General features: G+C 36.6%; 1 protein-coding gene across 4 annotated transcripts in view; it reads left to right on the top strand.

Annotated features, from left to right (window-relative positions):
• LOC150103008 (CCR4-NOT transcription complex subunit 3-like) overlaps positions 1 to 24,629 on the top strand; it is a 447,199-nt gene extending 422,570 nt beyond the window's left edge. For all 4 annotated transcript variants that reach the window (XM_090398514.1, XM_090398516.1, XM_090398518.1 and 1 more), the window contains exons 16-17: positions 3,119 to 3,244; positions 23,167 to 24,629. In XM_090398514.1, coding sequence (XP_090254640.1) covers positions 3,119 to 3,244; positions 23,167 to 23,265 — 225 coding nt within the window. In that variant the 3' untranslated portion in view covers positions 23,266 to 24,629. The remainder of the gene's footprint in view (positions 1 to 3,118; positions 3,245 to 23,166) is intronic.
• The last annotated feature ends 785 nt before the right edge of the window (positions 24,630 to 25,414 follow it).

The following is a 25,414-nucleotide window of genomic DNA, read 5'->3' on the forward strand; positions in this document are numbered from 1 at the left end:
TTGCCTAATGTGCAATGGCACATCTTCCATCAAATGTGGCTGTCTTTTGCAGGAATGTCAAATGCATAGGGCTGTTCAGGCAGGGTGGAAGATACTGTCCAATCAACTTATCACTAATGATGCCTGCCTACATGTTGATGGCTAATTGTTCTGGAATCCATGGCACTGAGTGACACGAGGGTTATCAGTGGACGAAATGTGGCTGTTTTGGCAGTTCCACATGCCTCCCCTAGTGAATACAGCTTCATCAGCGAAAAGCACCAGTTCTGGAAATCGAGGCTCTTATACACAAGATTGACTAAACCACCTACAGAACCCAACCCATGGTGCAAAATTGGTTTGGCCCAGTGCATATACCGTCTGATACTGGAAAGGGTAGAACTGATCAGTATGTAGAGTCCACCTGGTGCTGGAGTGAGGAACACCCATGAGTACTCACAGAAGGATTCTCTTCATCCTGACGAAGCATTTCCTTGTTCAGGTCTGGAGTATGGCAAGTCCTTGGAGCTCCACATTCATGCCTGTTGGTATGGAAGAAACTGTTTCTTGCATCCGTTGATTCACATTGTGTGATAGAGTTAAAAGATGCGGGAAACACTGTGCATACAACTGATGGGCAGCCCTACCATTACATTAAACTTCGCCATACATTAACATCACGTTGACATAATCAGCATTCATGTAATTTGCCATTATGCATTAATGTGATGTACTAGTGATCATTGCAACGCAGCATTATCATCAGGAGAGGATTTTTATGGTTTCATCATGAACCGAACATGTCGATTGATTCAAATTGTTGATTGTGAGGGGACTCTTCCAAAATGAGTCAGTTGGTTTGCTGATCATCTGTTGTGGTTTGAGTTCATGATAAAATTACATAAACATTCTTTCCTTAGTCACCACAAACCACCCCTTGATGTTAATGGCCTGATCCATACCAATGGCTGAACTCATGTCAGCACAGACCCAGAAATGTTTTTGACCTGTGCCATTGCAATGATGCATTTGGAGACATGCTTTCCTAATCAAAACCTGATCTACCCTGACTCTTCTACATACCATAAAGGTTTGTAATGGGTATTCTGAAACATCTTGTTTATTTCAAATGAAATTGCTTAAATGACTATGCACTGCATTCGGGCAACTTGAAATCTCAGTTAATGGACTAGTGTGTAGTAGCCTTATGCTGTTCAAGCTTGTATACTGCTGAGTAAAGAAATATAGAACTATAGAAGATTATCTTCTGTGATTTGTCTAAAAACCGATGTTCTCGTTTGGTAGGAATCATGACTTTAGTCAAGTCATGATTCTCATCATACTATTCAATACTTCTTACAAGTGTGATGATTTCTAGTTTTTTTACTGAATTTGTTTCGACTGTCAACTTCCACCTTTTAGTTGAAAATGAATCGCATCCTTCACAGATATCAGTATTCACTGGTTACATGAGAAACCATAGAGTAGTATGTGAGAGAGACAGAGAATGCATATGCCTTCACGTTCTGCACATTGCATAGAGTGTATTTAACTGCCATACAATCACTCATATGTTGATAAGTGGGGTGGTTCCTTCCTCAACCACCCCGATCTGAACAATAATGATGGTCTAAAAATCCCAAGCATATGGAAGGCACATATTCTACCCACGAAACCTTTCTGCCTAAGAGTTAACTATAAACAGGGCTATAGATAATCCAGAATCCTAAATCTAATATAACAATTGTCATGAAAGAATGTTTCTCTCATGTTATCTTAAATAGAATTTAGCTTTGATGTAGTTTCTAAATAATTAATTATTTAGAAACTGGTTATTCTACTGGTCATGCCAGTAGAACAACCAGTGATCAAATCATTGTTTCTTTAGCTTACTGTGTATAGTTACTTTTTATAGTTATTTATAACACGGTTGTAAAGTCCATAATTTCTAAAATGAATGCTGATCACCGTGCAACACTAAAAGAAAGTATTCGAATTTATAGGGTTTCAGTAAACTTGTTTATTTCGGATAATTTCAAATAAAAAATGCCGCCCTTATTTCATCCAATATGAAATGCTTCACTCTGACATCATTCTGGTTTTCACTGTTGTCATCTTCCACTTTTTCAGCTTCTCTCCATCCACTGCTGGAACCTTCCCTATAAATTTCTAGTTTTTTCTGCTTAGCTAATGTCCATTATCTTACGTCAGACATATTCTAGATATGTCTCTGGCTTATTCATTGGCAACATTTCTTTCTCTAGGTATCCACTCGGTGTGCTTTTGACTTTCTTTCATCAGTTGATCTAATAATATAACCAGTTTATATGCTTTGCAATACTTCCCAGTGTCCTCTACTCTAGTCATCTCTCTAATTCTGTTATTTTTATTTTTATCCCTTTTTTGTTATGTGGAGCATTCTTCTTTTCAAGGCTCTTGGGGACCATACACAGCCTGTCTTTCTGTTTTTTAGTCATTGCTTACATCTCTCTTGTAGGTAAACACTGCAATAATTCATGTATTAAATACATTTATTTTAAGCATATAGGTGAATTTCCTAATAGATAAGCTTTATGCAGCCAGAATGTTTTGTTTCCTGTGATTCTTTTATTTGTTTTTATCTTGTTTTTCCTTAAAGTTGACTAATTGTCTGAGGTAAATATAGTCATCTACAATATTAATAGGGTTATCTGCTAATTTTTAGTTAAATCTGGTATGAATTTGTCATAAATTTTGTTTTCATTATAGTAATCTTTAAACCTTTTTTTTTCCCTGCTTTCTCTGTCAAGGTTGTTTAGTATTTTTCTATGCTTCTGCTTTACTTTTTGATAACATAACACTGTTGTCTGCAAAACATAATTCTGTTTTCATAAATTTTCCCATGATATTTTCCTAAATATTTATTCTAATGTAGTAGAAAACAATTTTGGTGATATTAGATTGGATGTCCACCTACCTTATCCGTAATCATTCTTCCCTCCAAATATTTTACTTCTCTAATTATTCCTTGACTCAGAATATTTGATTTATTCATGTTACCTTGAATGTAATTAAGAAAATGAGATAAATAAACTTTTGAACTATATGAAATAAGATGTTTGATATTTCTTGCATATTACAGATGTTTTGTATTTTTCAGGGCACAAAGGCACAATATCTAGCAGCAAAAGCTTTAAAAAAACAGTCTTGGAGGTTTCATACGAAATATATGATGTGGTTTCAAAGGCATGAAGAACCAAAAACAATCACAGATGAGTATGAACAGGTGTGACCTTAAAAGCATCTAATTATTGCATTTTGGCTTTGTGTCTAGTACAGTGGTTGTTCATGGATAAATCTTACACATTTCTTACATTTTGAATTATTAGAAAGATGAAAGATGTCTCATATTGCTATTCTGTTAAGATTCACATTGGAACTTAACAGAACAGTTGAAATAATGAATTTGCAATTATGATTATTCATAATTGCAAATAGTATTAACTGTATCGTATTAAGGATATTCATTTTTATAAGTGCTCAACAACATCAAGTATGGAAAGTATTACAAGGCTTCTTCCTAGCATTTGTCCCTCTTTCAGGCAGGGTCCATTCTTGTGCACTGCCTTCTCCATCTTGCAGTTTTACTGTTGACATTGGCTGTGCACATGTTGACATTAAGCCTCATGGCTGATTTTGCCACAGTCTTCATTGCTGCATAGCACATGACCGTACCATCTTAGGCATGCCACTTGCAACTTCTCTGTTATTGGTGCAGTGCCAAGGATCTTATGTATGTCAGTGTTTGGTATTCAGTCTAGCCTGGTGATGCGAAGTGTCCATCTTAGCATTCTCATTTCCATTGTATAGAGGATTTGCTTGTGTTTCTTTGTTTTTGGCCAGCATTCTGCTCTGTACATGGCTAGTGGTCTAATCTGACTCTTCTATAGATCTTTGATTTTAGGTAGAGTGGGATCTTCTTATCACAAGGAACTTCAGTGACTTGTCGGCACTTCATCCAGACAGCATTGGCTCAGTATTTGAACTGGGTGCATTTGGTCAGCTCCACGCCATCTGTTGTGTGTCATCGGCTTGGACACCTCCTTGCACATATTCTGCCTTCTTGGTGTTAAGTCTCATTCCAGACTTGTATAAGTGGGTTTTCCATTTCTGCATGAGATGATGTAGTGCTAAGTATTATGTCACCAGCTTATAATAGTCTCCAGGGATGTGGCTTCTGAATATCCTTGGTTGCAGTGTTCATACAGAGGATAGAGCAAGGGTGAAAGGGTAGACCCCTGGTGAACGCCTACGTTTATTGGGAAAATGTCAGAGTTTCCTGCTGTGCTGGTGATGTTTTGATATAGCATTTTTATGCATTGCACATAGGCTTTAGGCACAGAATGTTTCTCAATGCCTTCCAGATGAGATCGTGTGGTATACAGTCAAATGTCTTTTCTAGATCTAAGAAAGCTCTGTGTATGATTTTGTTCTTTTCTAGATGTTTCTCCATTAAGAGGTGAATGGCATGGATTATGTCTGTTGTTCCACAATTTTTAATGAATCCACACTGATTTGGTGAAATTTCGATAGTAGCTCTAAGGTGCTCATCGAGTATCTATTCAGAAATCTTCATTGTATGGAAAAGTAGCTGAATTGGTCTGTATTCTGAGCAGTCACTAATATCCCCTTGCCTTTCCAGATGGGAATTGTTATACTGGTTACCCAGATTGATATTTCATTGTAATTTATGATCTTGTTAAACAGCGTTGTCAGCCGCTGTGATCCAAGTAGCTTTCAGTAGCCGGTATATCATCTTGGCTGGTGGCCTTGTTGTTTGTCATTTGATGGACAGCAGGAAAGTATTACAAGAATGTTTTAAATATACATTTTGCAAACCTTTAATTATCCCTTAATCACCTGTTTCAGAAAGAAAAATGAAAGAATTTTCTATGTTAGGACTTTTTATACCAATACCAATGTCATAGGTAACATGACAGTATCATAGAAAATGTGTTTCACATCTCATCTTCAGTTTCTGCCAATATTTTGTACTTATTTGTAGTATATTACTGTAACTGTTGCTATTGCAGTTTATCTGTTAAAGTGAACAGTTTGATCATTTGCTCACTTGACATATAATGCAGTACCATGAATTTAAAAAAAATAAATAAATAAAAGCTTGTTGGAGTAAATATGCATTATTGTCTACAAATTGGGAAAACTAATTTTTACATGAAACTACCAAGAGTTATGAGGTTTTCAGTAGTATAAAGGGAAACATAACCCTTAACATTTTAGTATGATACAATCGTCACGTGGTATCGTGATAATTTCTCATATTATACTATACTATACAAATCTTTGAAATTCTTTGTAGGATCATGATTAAATGACAACTTCTCCTTAATTTCATAGGCTTAATGTCTACTGACTGCCAATTAAATTGATATTTATAAATGTAATTAATGCTAATAGGATGGTTTATCCTATCTGTTATGTCATCTTTCAACTGTATGTATTCTGGCTTTGGAGGAAAGGGGGAGGGGATAACCCAGTTTCCAGGAAGAAAAACCCTGGCACCTGTGTTTGAGTCCATTTAGCACACATTCTTTTGATAGTATTTATTAAAGTTAGACTTTTTATACCAATAGCATCCAATGATATTATGTTGGAGATCCACATAGCCTTTAAAGGAATGCAGAGAATCAAGCAGGGCTTCTGATCTAATGTAAAATCCTCACCTTTTTTGTAGTGCACCCTGTTAGGTATCTGCCTGGATACTGAAAGGGATGGGCTGGCGGTTTGGGATTTAGCTGAACAAATAGTTTTCTTATTAGCTTAAACCACAATGTAAAATAATGCTACAACATGAGAGAATTTTATGTTGGCTGGGATGTTGCTCGGTTAAACAAGGTTGCCATTGTTTTTATGAGGGAACCAGGGCAAACAACAAAAAGTGAGCTACTGGAACAAATCCTGAAACACATTCAATTCAACATCACCAGAGTTCAAAATCGCTATTATCAACATAAGAATCCTGGCAGAAGAATTGGATAAGTACTAGATCGACATAATAGGGGTGACTGAAACAAAAAAGACAAAAACTAATGAAATCTTTCTAAGCCATAAATACAAAATGTTATATTCAGGTAATAACAATCATGGAAAAGAAGGAGTAGCTATTGTATTCAACACTAAATATGAGGCTAATCTTCTTGAAGTCAGGCAATATCAAGTAGAGTAATGTGGGCAAATACCAGAATGGTGAACTGGACAATGAGACTTATTTGTGCCTATAGTTCCAGAAGATTTTACTAAGGTAGAAGTGGAGGGATTTTTTGAGACTTTAGAGAAACAGCTCACACAGTGAAAAAGGAAAAGATGGTCCTTGTTGGGGATATAAATAGTAGAGTAGAAAATGATTGTCAGACATACAAAAATATATTGGAGAAAAGAGCAAATCTAATAATAACGGCAAATGCCTGTTGGATTTCTGCTCAGGACATGGACTGGTTACTACTAACACAATGTTCCAATATAAAAATGTGTACAAATTCACTTGGAGAGAAGAGACTAGGAATAAGAAACGTCTCGTTGATTATGTTATTGTTGATAGTGATTTTTACTCACTGCTGCAGGACACTAAAGTGTATACAGAGGATTTGAAACTGGAAGTGTTCACCATTTAGTCTTGAGCAGGATAAAGTTGAATTTCATATTGAAAAGAAGTACATGTAAGAAAGTTTTAAAGCAAATAAGAGATGAGAAGCTCTCGATGTGAATGGTAGACTAAAATACACAAACATTATTCAAGAAAAACTGAAAGAGTTTGGGAACATGAACCAAACCTTGGAGATTCAGTGGCAAGACCTGAAAAAAATATTGATTGATTTAGCCAGAGAGGCATGTGGTGAGATTGTCTGCAAGGATAGAAAAATCAGAACTCCTTGGTGGACACAGCAAGTTAAAGAAGCAGTGAAGAAAAAGAAGAAAGCAGATCAAAAGTTCCTGAGAAATAAGTCAGTGTGTGTGTGTGCTCTTAGAGAATGCAGAGACAAATGTAAGAATACACTGTGTAAAACTAGATAAACAAAAGCCATGGGAAGACTTTGGTAAGAACATAGAAAATAAATATAAGGAAGGTACCAAGATATTCTGGAGGCTATTGAAAAAATTCAGAAATGGAGGAAAGAGTGCTGTAAAAGGAATTAGAGATGATAAAGGTGACGTGAAAACTTGAGAAAAAGATATCCATGATAAATATGAAGTAATTACTTCGAAAAGTTGCTAAATGAAACAAGCAGTGACAGCACACTGCTAAAAAATACTAAACAGGCAATCAGGAATACGTATTGATACTTCAAGTAGAAAAAACATATCAAAACCCTGAAATGTTGAAAGGCAGTGGGAGTTGACCAGAAATGTTCAAGTATGGAGGTATAAAAGTCTTACAGTGGCTGCACTGCATAGTTCAGAAGGACAAATTCCAGATGATTGGAATAGTGCTCTCTTAATACCTATGAAGAAAAAGGGAAATAAAACTAAATGTGAGAATTACAGAGGTATTTCCCTACTAAGTGTTCTTGGTAAGATTTATGCAAGTATAGTGGTACCTTGGATTGCGAGTAACTTGGTCTGTGAGTGTTTTGCAAGATGAGCAAAAATTTTTAATAAATTTTATCTTGATAAACGAGCAAGGTCTTGCAATATGAGTATTACCTATACGCTTTGTCTGCCAAGCATCACATGATCACAAGCCGCTCGGGATTGTGGGTAATTGTCTCGCATGCTCGGTCTCAGTCGACATACCTCATTCGTGCCAACGTTCTGACCATGTGTGTGTGTGCGTAAAGCATTTTTTTTATTTTGTGTCCAAATGTAGTGACTGTTCTTTATTAACTCTACTACGACAGTGGCCCCAATGAAGAAAAGGGTTGAAAAAGGAAGGCAGTAAGAAGAAAGAGATGATTACAGTGGAAGTTAAGAAGGAAATAATTGGGAAGCATGAACAAGGTATGCAAGTGGCTGCCATCACAAGATTTTATAAGAAGTCTACGTCAACGATTTGCACAGTATTAAAGATGAACGAAAAACTAGGGGGGCTAGATGTAGCAAAAGGAGTCACGAGAGTATCAAAGCAACGGCCACATATTCTGGAAGATGTAGAAAAGTTGCTTTTGGTGTGGATAAACGAGAAGCAACTAGCAGGTGATACTGTGACTGAGAACTTGATCTGTGAGAAGGCAAAGGCCTTGTACGCCGACCTCATAAGTAAACTGCCAGGTACGTCTACAGAAAACGAAGAAGGCGAGCAGGGAATGGTTCGATAACTTTAAGAGGAGAAGGCATCCATAGTGTTGTGAGGCACAGAGAGGCTGCGAGTTTGGACGCAGAGGCAGCTGAGGCGTTGGTTGCCGAGTTCCAGAAGCTCATGGTTTCTGAGTGTTACCTGCTGCAGCAAGTTTTTAATTGCGATGAGACAGGGCTTTTTTGGAAAAAGATGCCAAAGAGGACCTGCATTACAACAGAAGAGAATGCATTGCTCGGTCACAAGCCCATGAAAGACCATCTCACCCTCTTGCTGTGTGCTAATTGAAGTGGTGATTTCAAAGTCAAGCCCCTGCTCTTGTATCATTCTGAGAATCCACGAGCCTTCAAGAGATGCAAGGTGCAGAAGAGCCAGTTAAACATAATGTGGAGATTCAACAGCAATGCTTGAGTCACTCTTATCTTGTTCGTTGAGTGGATTAACGAGGTCTTTGGTCCTGCAGTGAAGAAATACCTTTTAGAAAAAAAAATTGCCACTCAAAGTCTTGCTGGTTATGGATAATACTCCTGCTCATCCCCCCAGGCCTTGAGGATGACTTACTGGAAGAATTCAAGTTCATTAAAGTCAACTTCCTTCCTCCCAACACTACTCCATTACTCCAGCCCATGGATCAACAGGTCATTTCGAACTTTAAAAAGCTTTACACCAAGGCACTATTTCAGCGATGCTTCGAGGTGACCAAAGGAACTAGCCTTCCCCTCCGAGAGTTTTGGAAAAATCATTTCCACATCATAAACTGCATCAAGATCATCAATAAAGCTTGGGATGGGGTCACCAAGAGAACCCTTAATTTTGCTTGGAGAAAACTGTGGTCCGATTGGACAAGGGGTTTGCTCATGAACAGGAGCTGCCAGTTGTCGATGAAATTGTGTCCTTGGGGAAAACCATGGGATTGGAGGTGAATGAGGACGACTTTCAAGAGCTGATGGAGGAACATGGCCAGGAGTTTACCACCGACGAACTGATGAATCTGCATCGCGAGCAACAGCAAGAGGTTATGGAGGAGATCTCGTCTGAGGAGGAGGAGAAAAAGACGTCAAATGAGATTTGGGGGGGGGGCGAGTACAATGTGGGAAACAGTGCAAAATTTTGTAGAAAAGCACCACCCGAGTAAGGCTGTTGCAGTGCGAGTTGTAATATGTAATTGTAATGTAATTAATAAATTCTATTACTTTATGTATATTACATTTAAATAATAAAAATATAAAAAGGTATATGAAGGTATATGTATTTTGTATTAATCATTTTTATATGAATATTTTAATTTTTGGAACGAATCATCTCAGTTTCCATTATTTCTTATGGGAAAATTCGCTTTGATATACGAGTGCTTTTGATTACAAGCGCATTTCTGGAACGAATTATCTCGCAAACCAAGGTACCATTGTATACTTGAGAAATGATTGAGAAGGATTGTGGAAGGGAAGCTTGGTGAAGAACAAGCTTGGATTCAGGCCAAATAGAGACAATTAAGGATCAGATTTTGACTTTACGAGAAATTTTGGGAATATAACAAAGATCTGTATTTAAATTTTGTAGTTCTGCAAAAGGCATATAACAAGGTGGTAAGAGAAAAGTTATTCAAAATGGTACAGTTATATGGTGTCAATAGGGCATTATATCAAGCAATACTTGCTCTGTATTTGAGCTTTAAGTCAGCAGTTAGACTTGAAGGAAGTGCAGAAAGATGTTTTAATGTTAAATCTGGTATGAGACAAGGAGGTACATTATCCCATCTGTTATTCATCATCTATATGGATCACATTATGAAGGAAAGTGGTATTAAACCTGATATCAAAATTGGATATGTTAATCTCAGCTCTTTACTTTACGCAGATGATGTTATACTTTTAAATAAATCTATTACAAGTCTGTAAGGTGCAATTTTGTGTGAAAATCAGCATTAGCAAGTTAAAGACAATGAAGATAGGCAGAAACATTGAAAACATGAAATGCACCATGAATGGGGAAACCTATAGAACACATAAAACATTTCAGCTACTTAGGCACACTTTTAGTGAAGATGGTAAATTCAATATGTAAGTAGACAATAGAATCAACAAAGCTGATATGGTACGAACTCAACTGAATAAATTTATATGGAATAAGAAAGAAATTAGTTTAGTTAGAGAAATTTAAATTTTACTTAGAGAAATTAAAAAAAAAACACTAAATTAGATCTATACAAGACAGTGTTCAAACCTATTTTAACTTATGGATCTGAAAGCTGAGTTTCAAATAAAACACTTGACCAAAGATTAGAGACCACAGATAAGAGTCCCGAGAAATATTAGGGGCATGAATGCCAGTATTATATTAAAAACGAGGATATTAGAAAAGAACTTGAATTGTTAGCAGAGCTAATCTCAGGTGGTATGGTAACTTAAACAGAATGGGGAAGGAAAGATCAGCAAAACAGGTGTTCTCTGCCAGGTTGTCAGGAAAACGATCCAGAGGACGACTAAGATATAGGTAGATTGACACTGTAAAAAAAGTGCCTTAGAAGACAGAAATATAAGATCTGATAATGTCGGAGTCTTGATGGATAACAGATTGATTTGGAGAAAAATTGTTGGTCGGAAGTCAGCAATGATGTAAATTTTTCATGTAGTACTATCATATCCTGTACACCCCTTGAGGGTATATATCAGAATTTGATGATGATGATGATGATTCATTATTATCACCAAATTCCTGACATGTAACCTCAAGAGGGTGTACAGGATATTATGATAGTACTGCATGAAGAACTTATATTAAATACTTAGTCTTTATTTGAGTTGTAAGTCAGCAGTTAGAATTGTTCGTGTAGTTCTATCCTAATATCCTGTATACCCCTTGAGGAATTTGATGATGATGATACATATAGACAAAATAAGAGATTGGTTCATAATGAATAACATTCTTGTATAGTGATTACCATCCATTATCTTCATTATTATTATTATTTTCAGGCTACTCCAGGGAGTCCTTAGACTCGTCGAGGGAGGCCCTAAACATCATGTCCGCACAACTATACGACATTCTCACGATATCTATCATACCTTGCCTTGAACTCGCTCACTGTCATAGCACCAACAACAGACTCTGGCAGCTTATTACACTCATTTACCACTCTAAAAGTAAAGAACCCAGCTCTAACACCACTGCTAACCCAGCTTCCATAGGTGTCCCCTAGTTTTCCCACCACCAGTCCTGATCTTAAAAATATCCTCTGAATTAATAGAATCCTTTTAGCAATTTGAATGTCTCAATCATATCTCCCCTTTTCCGCCTATCAACCAGTTTCTGCAACCCACAAATCTTCAACGTGTTCTCATATGGTTCATTCCATAGACCTGCTATCATCTTAGTCACTCGCCTCTGGATCCTCTCCACCTCCTCCCCATCAAGAAGGAACCAAGGTGACCAAATCTGGGCACAGTAGTCAAGATGAGGTCTTATCAAGGCTCGGTACAGAGGTACAATAACTTGCTTGTCTCTGCTCGTTAGGTATTTTTCAACAACCAAGTGAGTTGATGAGCTGATTTAGCTACTTTTGCAATGTGCCCCCTAAACTTCATCTCCCTATCCACCAACACTCCCAAGTCCCTGGCCTCATCAATCTCTTGGAGTACAGTTCCACCCATGTGGTTTACTGCTGCTAATCTTTTCACCCCAAAATGCATAACTTGACATTTTGTCACATTAAATTGACATCCATTCTCCTTAGCCCAGAACTCTAATCTATCCAAATCATCCTGCAAGATTTTGACATCTTCATTCACTATTGCCCTACCCAACTTTGCATCATCAGCAAACAAATGAACTGTTCCTCTTAGATCCCTATATCGTTAATGAACAAATTAAACAGCAGTGGTCCAAGAACAGAACGCTGCAGCACGCCACTAGTCACAGGCCGTCTTTTGGACTCTACTCCTGAATAAACTATTCTCTGATATCTCTCCATCAACCACCCACCTATCCATCTCACCAACCCTATATCCATTCCCATATGTTGTAGTTTATGGATTAGAATTCCATGTGGTATCCTGTCAAATGCCTTTGCCAGGTCTAGCAGTATCACTGTAAACCCATTTCCCTTATCCAGTTCAGCCGTCACCTTGTTATAAAACTTGAGCAAGTTACTCAGGAATGATCTACCCTTTACAAAGCCATGCTGTCCCCTGTACAGTATCTCATTTTCATCAATCCATTCCTGTATTTTTCTCTTGAATACTTTCTCCAAGACCTTGACAACAACTTCTGATATGCTGATCGCTCGGTAATTTGCAACCATAGTCTTGGATCCTCCTTTATGCAGTGAAACTATTTTCCCCTCTTTCCACGCCTTTGGGACTAAACCAGACACGAGACTCAGATTAAACAACATGGTCAAGGGCACTGATAATTCCTTAGCCGCTTCACGCAAGATCCGTGCCGGTATACCATCCAATCCCACAGATATATTCACATTAAGGTTCTGTAATAGACTATCACCTCCAATTCATTCATCACAATTCCCGTATAAACTAATGGCTCCTTCATTTTTTCAATGTCACCACCTAGATGATATACTTTTGCAAAGTGCGTGCTCAGTAACTCCACTATATCGACTGGTTCAGTGACCTCTTTACCATCGTCATTCCTTAAAATCATTTTGCCATGTACAGTTTTTTTCTTGCTTGCAGCATATTGAAAGAACTGTTTGGGATTCTCTTTTGCTTGCATAGCTAGTTTCCTTTCATAATCCGCTTTTGCTTTTTTTTACCGCACTTGTTACCCTTCTGGACTGCACTTTATACCATTCGTGTGCCTGCAGGTCACCTCTTTCTTTAAATTCCTTCCACAGTTGTTTCTTTTTTTGCAGCTCAAGCTTAATGGTGTTATTCATCCATTTAACACCCACTTGTTTTACTATTCGGACCCTAGGTATACAATCAGCCATAACCTCCTGTAAATGCTCCTTGACCACTTCCCATGCTCTATCGACGTCCAGCTCTTGCAGTTGTACATGCCATGGCACTGATCCAAGCAATCTCCTAAGCTTGTCATACTTGCCAGCATGGTAATTCCACACATACCCTGTCTTAATCAAAAATTCCACACCTTTAGCCACCTCCCAGGTCAAGACCTTATGATCACTCTCACCAATAGGTGGCAACACGGTCATATTCTTTACAGTCAAATTGTGAGATGCTATTACCAGGTCAAGCACTCTCACACTCCTAGTATTTTCAATTACATGCTGTCTCAGATAGTTATCCCTTAATAATTGAATAAAATCCATTTCCTTCCTCACATGTGTCCTCTTCTCCTTCCAATCAATGTTACCATAATTAAAATCCCCCATAATAATTACCCTCCTTCCACTCATTTCATCAATTTGTTTATGCATACTATCTCCACCATCTATTCCATCACCTGGTCTATAGCAGCACCCAACTGTATATTTTATTCTGCCAGTCTCAATCTCACACCAAATAGCCTCAAATGAGCTCCTTTCACTATCCTGCAATACAACTTCAATTCTCCTTGGCTGCAGTTCATCAGCTATCATCAATAACATCCCTCCCCCCATTTTATTCTCTCTGTCCCTTCTAAACACAATATAACCTACACATTCTATCCCACTAACTATATCATCTTTCGTCAGCCATGTTTCACTAATGCCAATAACCTGTGGCCAGGAAGAGCCAATCAAGGCCAAAAATTCTTCCTTCTTGTTCTAATACTCCTGGCATTAGTATACATGAAATGCAGTGATCCCTTTGTCCCACCCCTATCTTGATGCGTTATTCTAAATGTCCCATTCCCATTTTTTGTCCTTAGTGCTAGCTCAGGTACATTATATACAGTTTTACACTCAACTGTCTCACTGATGTCTGCATATCTACTCCTCCCCATACTTGGTGGTTCTAGTTTCCCTGGTTCTGCACATCCATTTTCACTTCATTCAGCAACACTTTTTCCAATCTTCGCACACCAAGTCCATTCAAATGCAGGTCATCCATCTTGTATAAGTCCTTTCGCCCATCAAACTCATTCCACACGTCCACGAATTCCACACTACACCGTCTGAATAACCTGCGCATAATGTCATTTGCGATTATGGCCCTCCTTCTAAACTCCTCTCTGTCATACCGCGGCAACAGACTCACCATTCTAACTCTGTCACTCTTTTCTTTTGCTACCTTTAACAATACTTTCAAGTCCTCTCTCATAAAAAATTTATCACCTTTCAATTCATTCGTACCCGCCACAATTATTAATTCTTTCACCCTCTGTTTTTGCACTCTAATACTCTCACTTACATCCTTAAATTTCCCACCCGGTAAGTACAATTTAGTTACACTCCCATCTATCACTCCTCTTAATAACGAGTCACCATACAACACTCTTTCCTTCATTTCAGAAACTCTCTCACTCTTACGCTTATTTTTCCTTTCAAACACTTGTTTATTTACATTAGCCGAATCACTCTGGAAAGAGTTTTGCAGGTGTTCTAATTGCCACTGTGCATTTTGTATCACTGCGTGCAACCTAGCGATCTCACTCCCTACAAATAATTCCTCATTTTTTTTATCATTCAAACCATTTTCTCTCTCTGTATAGTTGCTCTCACTCTTTCTTAGATCACCGCTCTCATTGCCATATTCTACATCACAATTCCCTATCAAGCCACTATTTTCACTCACATTCTGGATTTCTTCAACCATAGCTGTCTCACAACCTGACACTTACTTCAACTCCTCACTTTGCTTACACATTCTGCACATTCTCCCACCACTGTCACTTTCAATCCAAACTCCAGCCTCATTCAGGAATGCATACATTCCACACACATCACATTGGACAAATTCTCTCACATTATAGTTTTTGAACAATGCCGTCGTATTTTTGGACACCATTATCTTACGTCGCATTGGCGCCATATTCAAATCTATGAAACGTATCGTTAAATACTAAATTAAATAACGGAATTTACACCAAAATCACACAGACACCACAAGCTACCAAAATTAGACAATATTACGTTATTCTAATTTTCATTCAAAATTTTACTTAGCTTTCCGGAGCTCCCTGAAAACATGACCAACTGTCTGACCCTCTAGCGGCCAATGGATCTTAGCAAATGAATCTATTTTTGGTCTTTGGTCCAAGTCACTCAGTATAATTTTGTACAAGATTTGTTTAGTCACTTCAACTGTTTAAATTAGGCATTTTAAAATTTCAAATTTAAACAAAAATGATTCAAAAATTGTACAAAATTATACTGAGTGACTTGGACCAAAGACCAAAAATAGATTCATTTGCTACAATAATTGATGGTGTAATTACTATACAAGAATGTTATTCATTATGAACAAATCTCTTATTTTGTCTATATGTATCATGTACCCTCAAGGGTTATACAGGATATTAGGATAGAATATATTAGGATATACGAACAATTCTAACTGCTGACTTACAACTCAAATAAAGACAGTATTTAATATAAGTTCTTCATGCAGTACTATCATAATATCCTGTACACACACACAACTAAGACAGTTTCGTCAAAACATTGATTTAGACCTGAAATTTCAACCTGTTGTAACTGGTATTCTTAAGCAATTGTGAATTGTTTTGAGAAGTTTTTATTGCTATGCTCCTTGCTTTTCTGGGTTATAAAGACAATCGTTACATTGTATAAGTAAATTCACATATCAGTGCATGCATTAATTCTGTTCATGTGCATGGGTGGGGAAGGGGGGGGGGTAATTGTAATCAAAAGTGCAGACACAAAGATATGTTATTGTTTATAATAAATAATGAATGAGCACTTTAATAAAACCTAAAAATGTCCATTTACAGTGGATCAATTTCTTATTTATTTCATACTACAGTTATCTCTTAATTATTTGATCTTCAAATGAATGAACCTTCAATTAACCAACTCTTGAATGGGTCTGTGTGTCAACTTATGATATAACTCCATTACCTTCAAGTTAACCAGCCTTTCAGTTATCTGACTGGAAAATTGTTTTCTGGTGTGGTTAGATAATTGAGAGATTATTGTAATTCATCAAATAAGTTCATATGTTTGGTACTTATTTCATTTTCAAGGGATAGAAGAATTCTTAATCTGTCACTGCAGGTTAAGAGTGAACTATAAGTGGTTCAAAATATGTGGGGAGGACACATTTTTCTGGGGGGAAAACGGTGTCTCTATCCAGTTACAGTAGGTTTGCTGCAGATACTTATGGGTTCATCTGGGTTAAGATAAAAAGTACAATAAAAGGTTAACGCAAACTAAAGGATTACTAAAATACAGGACGTGTAGGGACCGTTGTGATATAAGTTGAAAACAGAAACCATGTGGAGCATGCGATGGGTTGGCTATTGCTCAGTGATGTGCGTAAGATTGTTTGTAGAAAAGTTAGTCTGACATGTAGAAAGATCTAATTAGTGATTTTCAAATGTCACACAGTATCATTCCTTGGTTCCTATTGAGTGTGCTTTGTGAACAGATGAACATAGTTGATTATTTTATGTTGCGAGAAGTGAAGTTGTCTTCTATGTAAGGCATGCTCTTATCCTTTTCAGTGTTATGATGAGTTCGATAGAAGTGAAAACCTAGGCTCGAGCTGTCTTTGCTTTTGTTATTAATGTCTCCAATTTGCTTTTTCTGTTTGATATTCAAACTTCTAGATGTTTGCCCTATGTAAGAAAGGCCACGAGAACATGGTGTATTATAAACTCCAGGTTGTTTGTAGAACGGGTTGTAGTCTTTAGCGAATGCAATAAACTGCATATAGTCAAAACAGGCTTAACCCACTTTTATGCAATGAGATTGAGGAGACTGGTGATCTTGAGAGGAAGGCTACCAATATAAGAGATGGAAACAGAAGTTCTGTTGCAAATGTTGGGATTTGGTTGTGGAGCATGAGTAGAGAATAGTATTTTTCGTACCATTTCCTTAAAATACCTGTTGCTCACAAGTAGTTGGAGTGAGAATGTGCTGTCATTCTTCCTTCAGTTTTTCTTTATCTCATACAACAGAGATTGCCCTTTTTTGAGTGTATAATACCTAGTTTTTGTGATATATGGTGTAATGAGGATGAGTGTAGATAACGACCTATATGAGAGGGCTTGCAGTACATGCTAAGAGAGAAACCTCCTTCAATTTTATCGGTTAATCTTGTTCCATAACATTATAAATAATACAATACGAATTAACGAAAGAAATATTTATTTTAAAACAAAATGTCAAAATACATGATAAATTTTTTTTTATGGTAAATTTATGGAAGGACTCCACTTTTTCTTCAAGCTGCTTTGGTAACTTCTGTGCAATTTTTGTTTGGTGTCATAATGTTAATGCTGTTGTGTCCCAATTTATGATTATTAGGCTTTCAACTATCCTTAAATGTGGAACTCTACTTGTCTTTGTCCAAATCTTATTTATATACAAGATATCATCCAAATACAAATATTCAAGCTGCTTCTTCCCTTAGTGTCCCTAAATATTTATTTTATACTGCGCCTTTCAGGACATTTAGTTTAAGATATAAAATTCAAAAACAAGGAGCAATTACCAAAATATGTCTGAGTGTGAAACTAATATTCAGCCGTGACCTTTATCTCGTAACTTAAAAAAATCCCCCCCTCCCGCCATGTGGTTACGTTCGTACGTTGTTACAAGTAGTGCATTGAGTGGCAATCTCAGACAACTGTATTTTCAATGAACAAAAATTTATTGAACTCTTAAACATGGTACAATTCATTCTTTATCAAATAAAACTCAATTTAATACTAAGAATATATAATACAAATTTTCACTAGCTAAACACAAGTATTAGGTAAAGATTGTGATCATATCGCTATAACAGATTCTATACATACAAACACGTATAATCCTAGAACTAGTTGATCTTTTGTCAAACCCCTTACTGGTTTGATCACACTGTAATTCTGTATTTTCTAGGACATATATGATCAGTTACTCTAATTTTCTCACTAAGACAATATGGATTAAAATTATCCTTTAGCTGAGCTAATACACACTTTTGACCTTTAAAACTCTCTTAATTAAAATACAATGTACATGCATAAATCTCTAGGCACATGAATACATATTAATTAATAGTAACAAGCTCATTTTTATTCTAGTTTGACAGGTAATAAAGTTCTAGTATAATTCTCATTAATCCTTTCAACTGTTCAGTAATTGAACGATGACTACAGTTACATATGATTTGAATTGACACAAGATTTTACAGTACCTTTTGACTTGGATCTTCTACACTGGTCTCTACCTTTTTCCGATATTTTACCTTCCTAGGACGAACTCTTCTATAACTTATCACTCCTAAGTTCGTTTGGCACTAAGATGGGCTTTCATAATCTTTACCTTACGTTCTTCAATCAAGGACATACATAGGATCATCTATTCTATCGCTGTGAAATTCACCACGTGGGCACTGACTTCTTTATAGAATTTTCTTTCTCTTGTTATGATCACTGGATGAGACATTATCTTCTTTCTTTTTAACTAAACGGCGTCCCTCATTTCTTACAATAGGAACACGGAATCGAAATCCCGCACACTTTGTTTCCTTATTGTGTCGGACGGAGAAAACTCCTAACCTGTCACTCAGGAAAACCGCGTGAGACCTATATGAAGACTCTTGAAGAAAAAAACTGAGGAAAAAGCCTCTTGAGGGGGTTCCTAACCCTTTTATACTATGACCCCTATTGGCACCTTCTTCAATTTCTTTTCTTCCCACCTTACTGGAGTCGATTTCACTGACCAATTAGAGTGGCGTTTTTCTGCCAAAACATCATGCAGTCCATGTGCACGCAATTGACACGTGATGAAGTCTCAATTCGGGAATTATGACCTTGAGCTTTGGATTTTTGTTTAAGCTAACATCTATGTCATCTATACTAAATTAATCCCCTTTCCAAAATTTTCTAAGAATTAACTCGAATATTTAATCTCTTATTTCAAGTGTAAAAACTAGCCTCTCACATACAAACTCCTATGACTAATCTTCTTTGCTTTACTTAACCTTATTTTATCATATCACAACTGTAATAAAATTCCCTTCCTTTTTTTTTTATTTAGTTCAACAAACAATTTCAGCTATATTTTTTACTTGGTTGCAAGCATGTTTTTCTTTCTTTTTATTTTTTGCATTCGTTACTTTTAAAGGCTCTTAACAATATCAGCTTAGGAACAAGCTTGCTTACTTAGTTATCTATACAGGGTTTTTATTTCTTCTTTCTTTATTTATTTCTTTCAGATGTAGAACTCGAAAACGAATTGCATTTCTTGTTACTATAATGCCATCTTGTCGTTGCGTCAAAATCCATTCATTTAGCTCTTCTTCGAGTTCTGGAAAGGACGCTGCATCTTCACGATGGGCACGTTTCGTTTTGGGGATTTTTTCAAGACTGTCTTTTTGCTTATGCCAAAGTCTAATATTACTCTCTGCTACACCAAATTCTCTCATGGCAACACTTATTATGTTCTTCTGCAAACTGCACGACACGCAATTTAAATCTTGCCTCCAAAGATGAAAATTTCTGTTGGCTCATTTTCAGGCTAGATTTGTTTAACGAATAATATTTAAAATTAACTGTGCTTAAACCAATCTACCTAACTGTGCTAATATCCCGCCAAGGGGGTGGGGGGGGGGGTATTAGCACTATTTACATTACTGGCTTTATGCTCAGATACGATGCGAGTGGATCAAGTAGATTTGGTTGCATAGGCATTAGGTAGTATATATTGTGTGTGCAAGTCTAATAAGGTGTTATATTTTTTAAGATCCGCATATAATGCGAACCCCTAACTTTAAGTAGTATTATTTAACATAAATTTTTCGCATTATACGTGATAATATACGGTAATTGTTTGTTAGGCAACATATAGTGGAGATGCCGATATGTTATTCGTTAAAATATTTTTCTTAGTACATTATTCTTATTTAGTTATCTTAAATTCTGCTGCTAAAGTGAAATAATGTTTTATGAAAATTATATTTTTGAAAAGTTATAAACTTATATACCTGACTGCAAGTTCAAATATGGAATTTGATCAATCCACCAAGGGCCTAGAATAAGTAAGCTCACACCAGGTGATCATATTCAACTTCCAGCAGTGTTTGGTAGTTTGGATCTCTTTTGTAACTGTTTTGTAGAATGCAGATGATATTTTATTTTGCATAAAGAGAATTTTAATTTTTCATAATTTTACTGTACTGCAAATTGTGTATCATGTAAGCAGTCAGTATTTTTTTCTTTAATGGTTGCTACAGGTTTGCTACCTTATGCTTGCTTGCTGAAGAGAAAATAAGATATCTCCATATCACACTCATACATTGCAATTATACAAATACAGTTTGAAGTTGTAAAGTACTTGCAGATCCTTGTTTATGTTGTGACAGAAAACAAGAATATAATATCTTGCAGAAGGAATGGTGTAGAACTTGTGGGCCTTGTGGTCTGAGTTTGACAGAAGAAGGATTTGTATCATGTTGACAGACTACACCTATGGTTTTGATGTTAAATGTCTAGAGAGAACTTTGTTCACCAAGTATGCATTCAAGAACATTTTATGCAATAAGAATTGAATGCACTTGAGTTTGTGTGAAAGGCACCCATAAATCAAATGAGTGCAAGAATGACCAACAAGTGTGGGAGCCTAAGGGATGCTACAGTTCTAATATTCTAATGCCAAAATTATCAGGAACAAGAGAGAGGAGTTTTTGGCACTGGTTAGTGCAACCTTGCCAGAAGTTACAGGCATTAGTGAGATTCAGCTAACAGCAAATGATGTCGTTATAGAAATAGAATGTTAAGGAGTTAATGTTTTTTAGGGAAGATAGAGAAGATATGCTGGAGGGAGGTATGCTGCTGATGATAGCAGATGAATTGCAGCTAAAAAGAATAGAAGAAAGATGGGATGGTGACTGTTCATTTGAAGCAGTCTGGTGTGAGATCAAGGCCAATAAGACAAAATGTATGGTTGGTTGCTGCTATAGGTTAGAGGGTTTCAGGGATGATCTGAAAGACATGCATCAACTAGTCAGTACGATGAGTGTAGATCAAGTGATTATTATGGGGAACTTCAACTATGGAGATATAGACTGTAAGGAAGAAAGAACACATAGAAAGAACACAGGCAGGAAGGAAATGGAATTTATACACGTAGTGAGAGATAATTACTTGAGGCAGCATCTTATGGAGATTGGACCCTGTCAGGATCAGAAGAGCTATCTATAACCAAGGTGGCCACATTACATCCGATGGGAAAGTGGCCATGATTTCTTGACATGGAAGATTATAAAACATGAGAACTATTCTGTCAAGAAGTGGTATATGTGGAAAAGGCAGGTGATTATGACAAGCTTCAAGCTGTGCCATAGAATAATACTCTACAAGGGCAGAATGTTATTAGTGCATAGGAAATTGTTAAGGAGCATCTGGAGGAAGCAGTATTAAATTGTATTCCTTAGGTCAGGAGGGATAAGTAGGTAGGAGTTCGATGAATGAGTAATATCGATAAGCACGAACAGCAGAAAAAGAAAAATGCTGTGGAGTATTATTATTATTATTCCTGATACCTCCAAGGAGTCCGAAGACTCATCGCGGGAGGACACCTACAACTGTCTCAACCACTACACTGAACCTCTACTACAAATCAACGCCATCTACCACCCACCAGCACCGGTATTTTTTGTCTGTAAATTGCGTGTGTTCTGAAGGGCCAATTTGTCTGTATGTGGGATGAACGACCCGAGTTTCCAGGAGGAAAAACCCTGCTACCTCTGTATGAGATCGGCTAACTCACCTTTGATTGAAATCGTCCAGATAAAGATTCCTCCCGTCGTGACGAGAATCGAACTTAGGCCTATTCCAATCGAAGGGCGCAATGTACTGTCATTCTTCCAGTTGCACTACGGAGGCGCTTATACAAGGGAAAGGTGACCAGCATGGTAAGAAAGACAAAATCAGATTATGAGAAGGCTGCTGGACAGATATCAAAAAGTGGTACATGGAGGAGCAGTATCCAGGTGAAAGCAGGTGACTACTGGTATGCTGCAAGGTTCCATGTTATTTGTACATAAACGATATAGGAAATATTCAGTTGTTTGCTAATGATACAAAATTAGGTAGGGTTATAGCTAATCAAGGTGATATGGAGAGCTTGCAGGATAACTTAAATCCACTGTCAGTATGGGCAAAAGATAAAGACATTGATGGAACTATAGTCCAGTAAATAGATGAAGCTAGAAATTTGGGAATGGAGATAGAGAGTTGAAGTTTAGTCTTGTGGGTTTCTTGGAGATAAGGAAGTGGTGGAGAGGATTCAGAAGCAAGTGACCAGGATGTTAGGTGGTCTGTAGATTGCAGAAGTTGGTTGATTGATGTAAAAGAGGGGATATGATAAAAACATTTGTTACTTTTTTAAGGATTCTATAAGATTGATGCAGGGGAAATGTTTTAGCACTTGGCTGGGGGAGAACAAGAGGTCATCCCTGAAAGTTAAGTAAAGTGTGGTTAGCAGGGGGTGCGAGGACTAGATTTTTTGAGAATTGTGAATGAATGAAATGGGTTGCCAGAGTTGGATGTGAGTGCTTTGTCTGACAGTGGATTGAAGAAGTATAGATTATGTGGATAGTTTGAGTCTTCGGATTCCATGGAGATTCCCATAAAATAGTAATAATAGAAATGGAAAAGATACATATATATATATACAAATAAAATTGTTTCTGTATTTAATTTCATTTAGGATATATATATATATGTATATATATATATATATGAAAATTTCATATATACATTAATAGTTTTCTTCAGAATCATAATCTTTATTTATTTATTTATTTTTATTCTTGTTTCAGGGCACATATATTTATTTTGACTTTGAGAAGTGGGGCCAAAGGAAGAAAGAAGGTTTTACTTTTGAGTATAGGTACTTAGAAGATAGGGAACTGAACTGACAGCTGAACAATCTGAAAATTTCTCACAAATTTCCACATCCAGATGCGGGTTTTTGATCACTAAGGTGTGTTAGTTCCAAGAGAGTGTCTGTATGGGCCAAGCTTCCAGGAAAGCCCAGCTCTCTGTCGTTAAGCCTGGTCCTACTGCCTTCACATTCTTTACTTGTCAGCAGCTGAGAACAGAGAGGTGTTTGGCTTTCCTTTTAAGTGTCCATTGCCAGGACTTTGTACAGTTTGCCTCGCAGTAGGTGTGTGATAGAATGAGGTCCGATACGCATGTAATGTGTATGGTAACACTCAGAGTGTACTAGGTTTGATATTATTTGAGAAATTCAGGGAGATATGCTGTGTGTCAGCTGCTAAGGCAGCTTGCTGTTATTAGTGTCTTTCACAAAGAAAGGTTGTATAAAAGAGATGTTAAATCCTACTAACATCTCAGGTTTTAATATGTCCTATATTTAAATACAACTCGAGAATTGTCAGTGAAGCATATGCCTTGTGTAAGCCTCTATTATTCTCTCATATCTGTTATTGGCCATGAGGAAAATTGCCTTTAGAAGTAAAGTAACCAAAAGTGATTATAAATTACGATAAGTTTACAAAATGACATGTTAAAAATTAACTTAAAACAAGAAATTTTCTGACAAATGAGTTCTGAATTAGTTATATAATTTCACTTTTTATCTCACACTCTGCCATATTTATTATAGTTATTGCTAGTGCTAAAATTTCATTAATGATCTTAAATCATATGACATCAGATTAAACTACTTTAAAAACTCATTTGTCATGCATTTAGTTCTTTTAAAAATAAAAGGGTTGGAATACCCATATATTTCTAACCTGTGTCTTATACCAACTTGTTGCCTACTTGTTTTGTAAAATAAAATTAATTGTATTGTGCAAGTGCCAGAAATGTATATTATGAAAAAGGTTGAAGGAAATGTGAAAATATAGTTTAAATGAAAGAGTACAAAATAAATAACTGGCCATGTCTGTTGAAGGAGCATCCTGTAGGTATTATTGTTCATAAGTGTTTACTGTTATTATGAAAGAAAATTCCAGAAATTTTGAAAGCTCTGAAGAACATTGAAATTGTTAGTTTCACCCTGAAGCGAGGAATTGTGTTTTTAGTCCTTCCTATACAATGGCACACTGTCCTTATTTTTGTACAGCAAAAAAAAAAAAACGCCCGAAAAATGTGAAGTCATGGTCTCCAAGTTTCTGTCTCAGTTGTGGGTTTTATGTTCAAAGCAGCATAAAGCTTGTTGAGGCGTTGTATATAGTGGAGAGTGACTAAACATTTGGGCCTAAAAGAAGTCCTGCTGGATGAAAAAATAATAAAATTTTGTCTGTGCATTTTATTGGTGTTTGATCTTTGAGATAAGCATAACACATTGATTACAGCACTCACAACAGAGATACCTTCCTCCCCACCCCCCCTTTCAGATAGGGTTTCAGCAAAAAAAAAAAAAATGTGTTTTGGTTATTTTAAGGAACTTATATCACCATTTACATAATTAATTTTATTTTATTGATTTAGTAGATGCCAGTTTCTGTAAGAGACCGCATTTTTTTTTGTGTGTGAATCCCACCAATAGAAAACTGTGAACCTATAGCACATCACTGCCATGGGTTGATTGAAAGTTACGATAACCGGGGGGGGGGGGGGGGGGAATCACAGAACAACAGAAACACATCTTAATGGTATAACATTTGAAACCTAAAGATATTCATGATAAATAGCAAGGGGATGTATACACTTCAGTATGTAAGACCACACAGTTAAGTTAAGGGAATCACAGAACAACAGAAACACATCTTAATGGTATAACATTTGAAACCTAAAGAAGCCTTTGCAAAGAATGCAGTAGTAGATTTCCCAAATGTAACTTTCAAAGTAACATGATCTTCAGAACACCAAGAATGAAGTGACATGATGTGATATATGTAGGATAGTTATAATGTACAAAGCATATTTGAAAACCTGCTAATGATCATTAACAATTAACAGATAGGTGATGTATTTGATGCATAACTAAAGGTAAGTGAATATTTTAAATATCTAAGTCAGTGCTGTGTATGTTGTGATGAAAGTAGTTTCAACAATGCAGATTGCTCAGTGGTAGAATATGTTAACATGAAAATA

Source organism: Typopeltis vanoorti, chromosome 9 (assembly GCF_054136105.1).
Source record: "Typopeltis vanoorti isolate ZY-2024b chromosome 9, IOZ_Tvanoo_1.0, whole genome shotgun sequence".
In the NCBI taxonomy this organism is placed as follows: domain Eukaryota; kingdom Metazoa; phylum Arthropoda; class Arachnida; order Uropygi; family Thelyphonidae; genus Typopeltis; species Typopeltis vanoorti.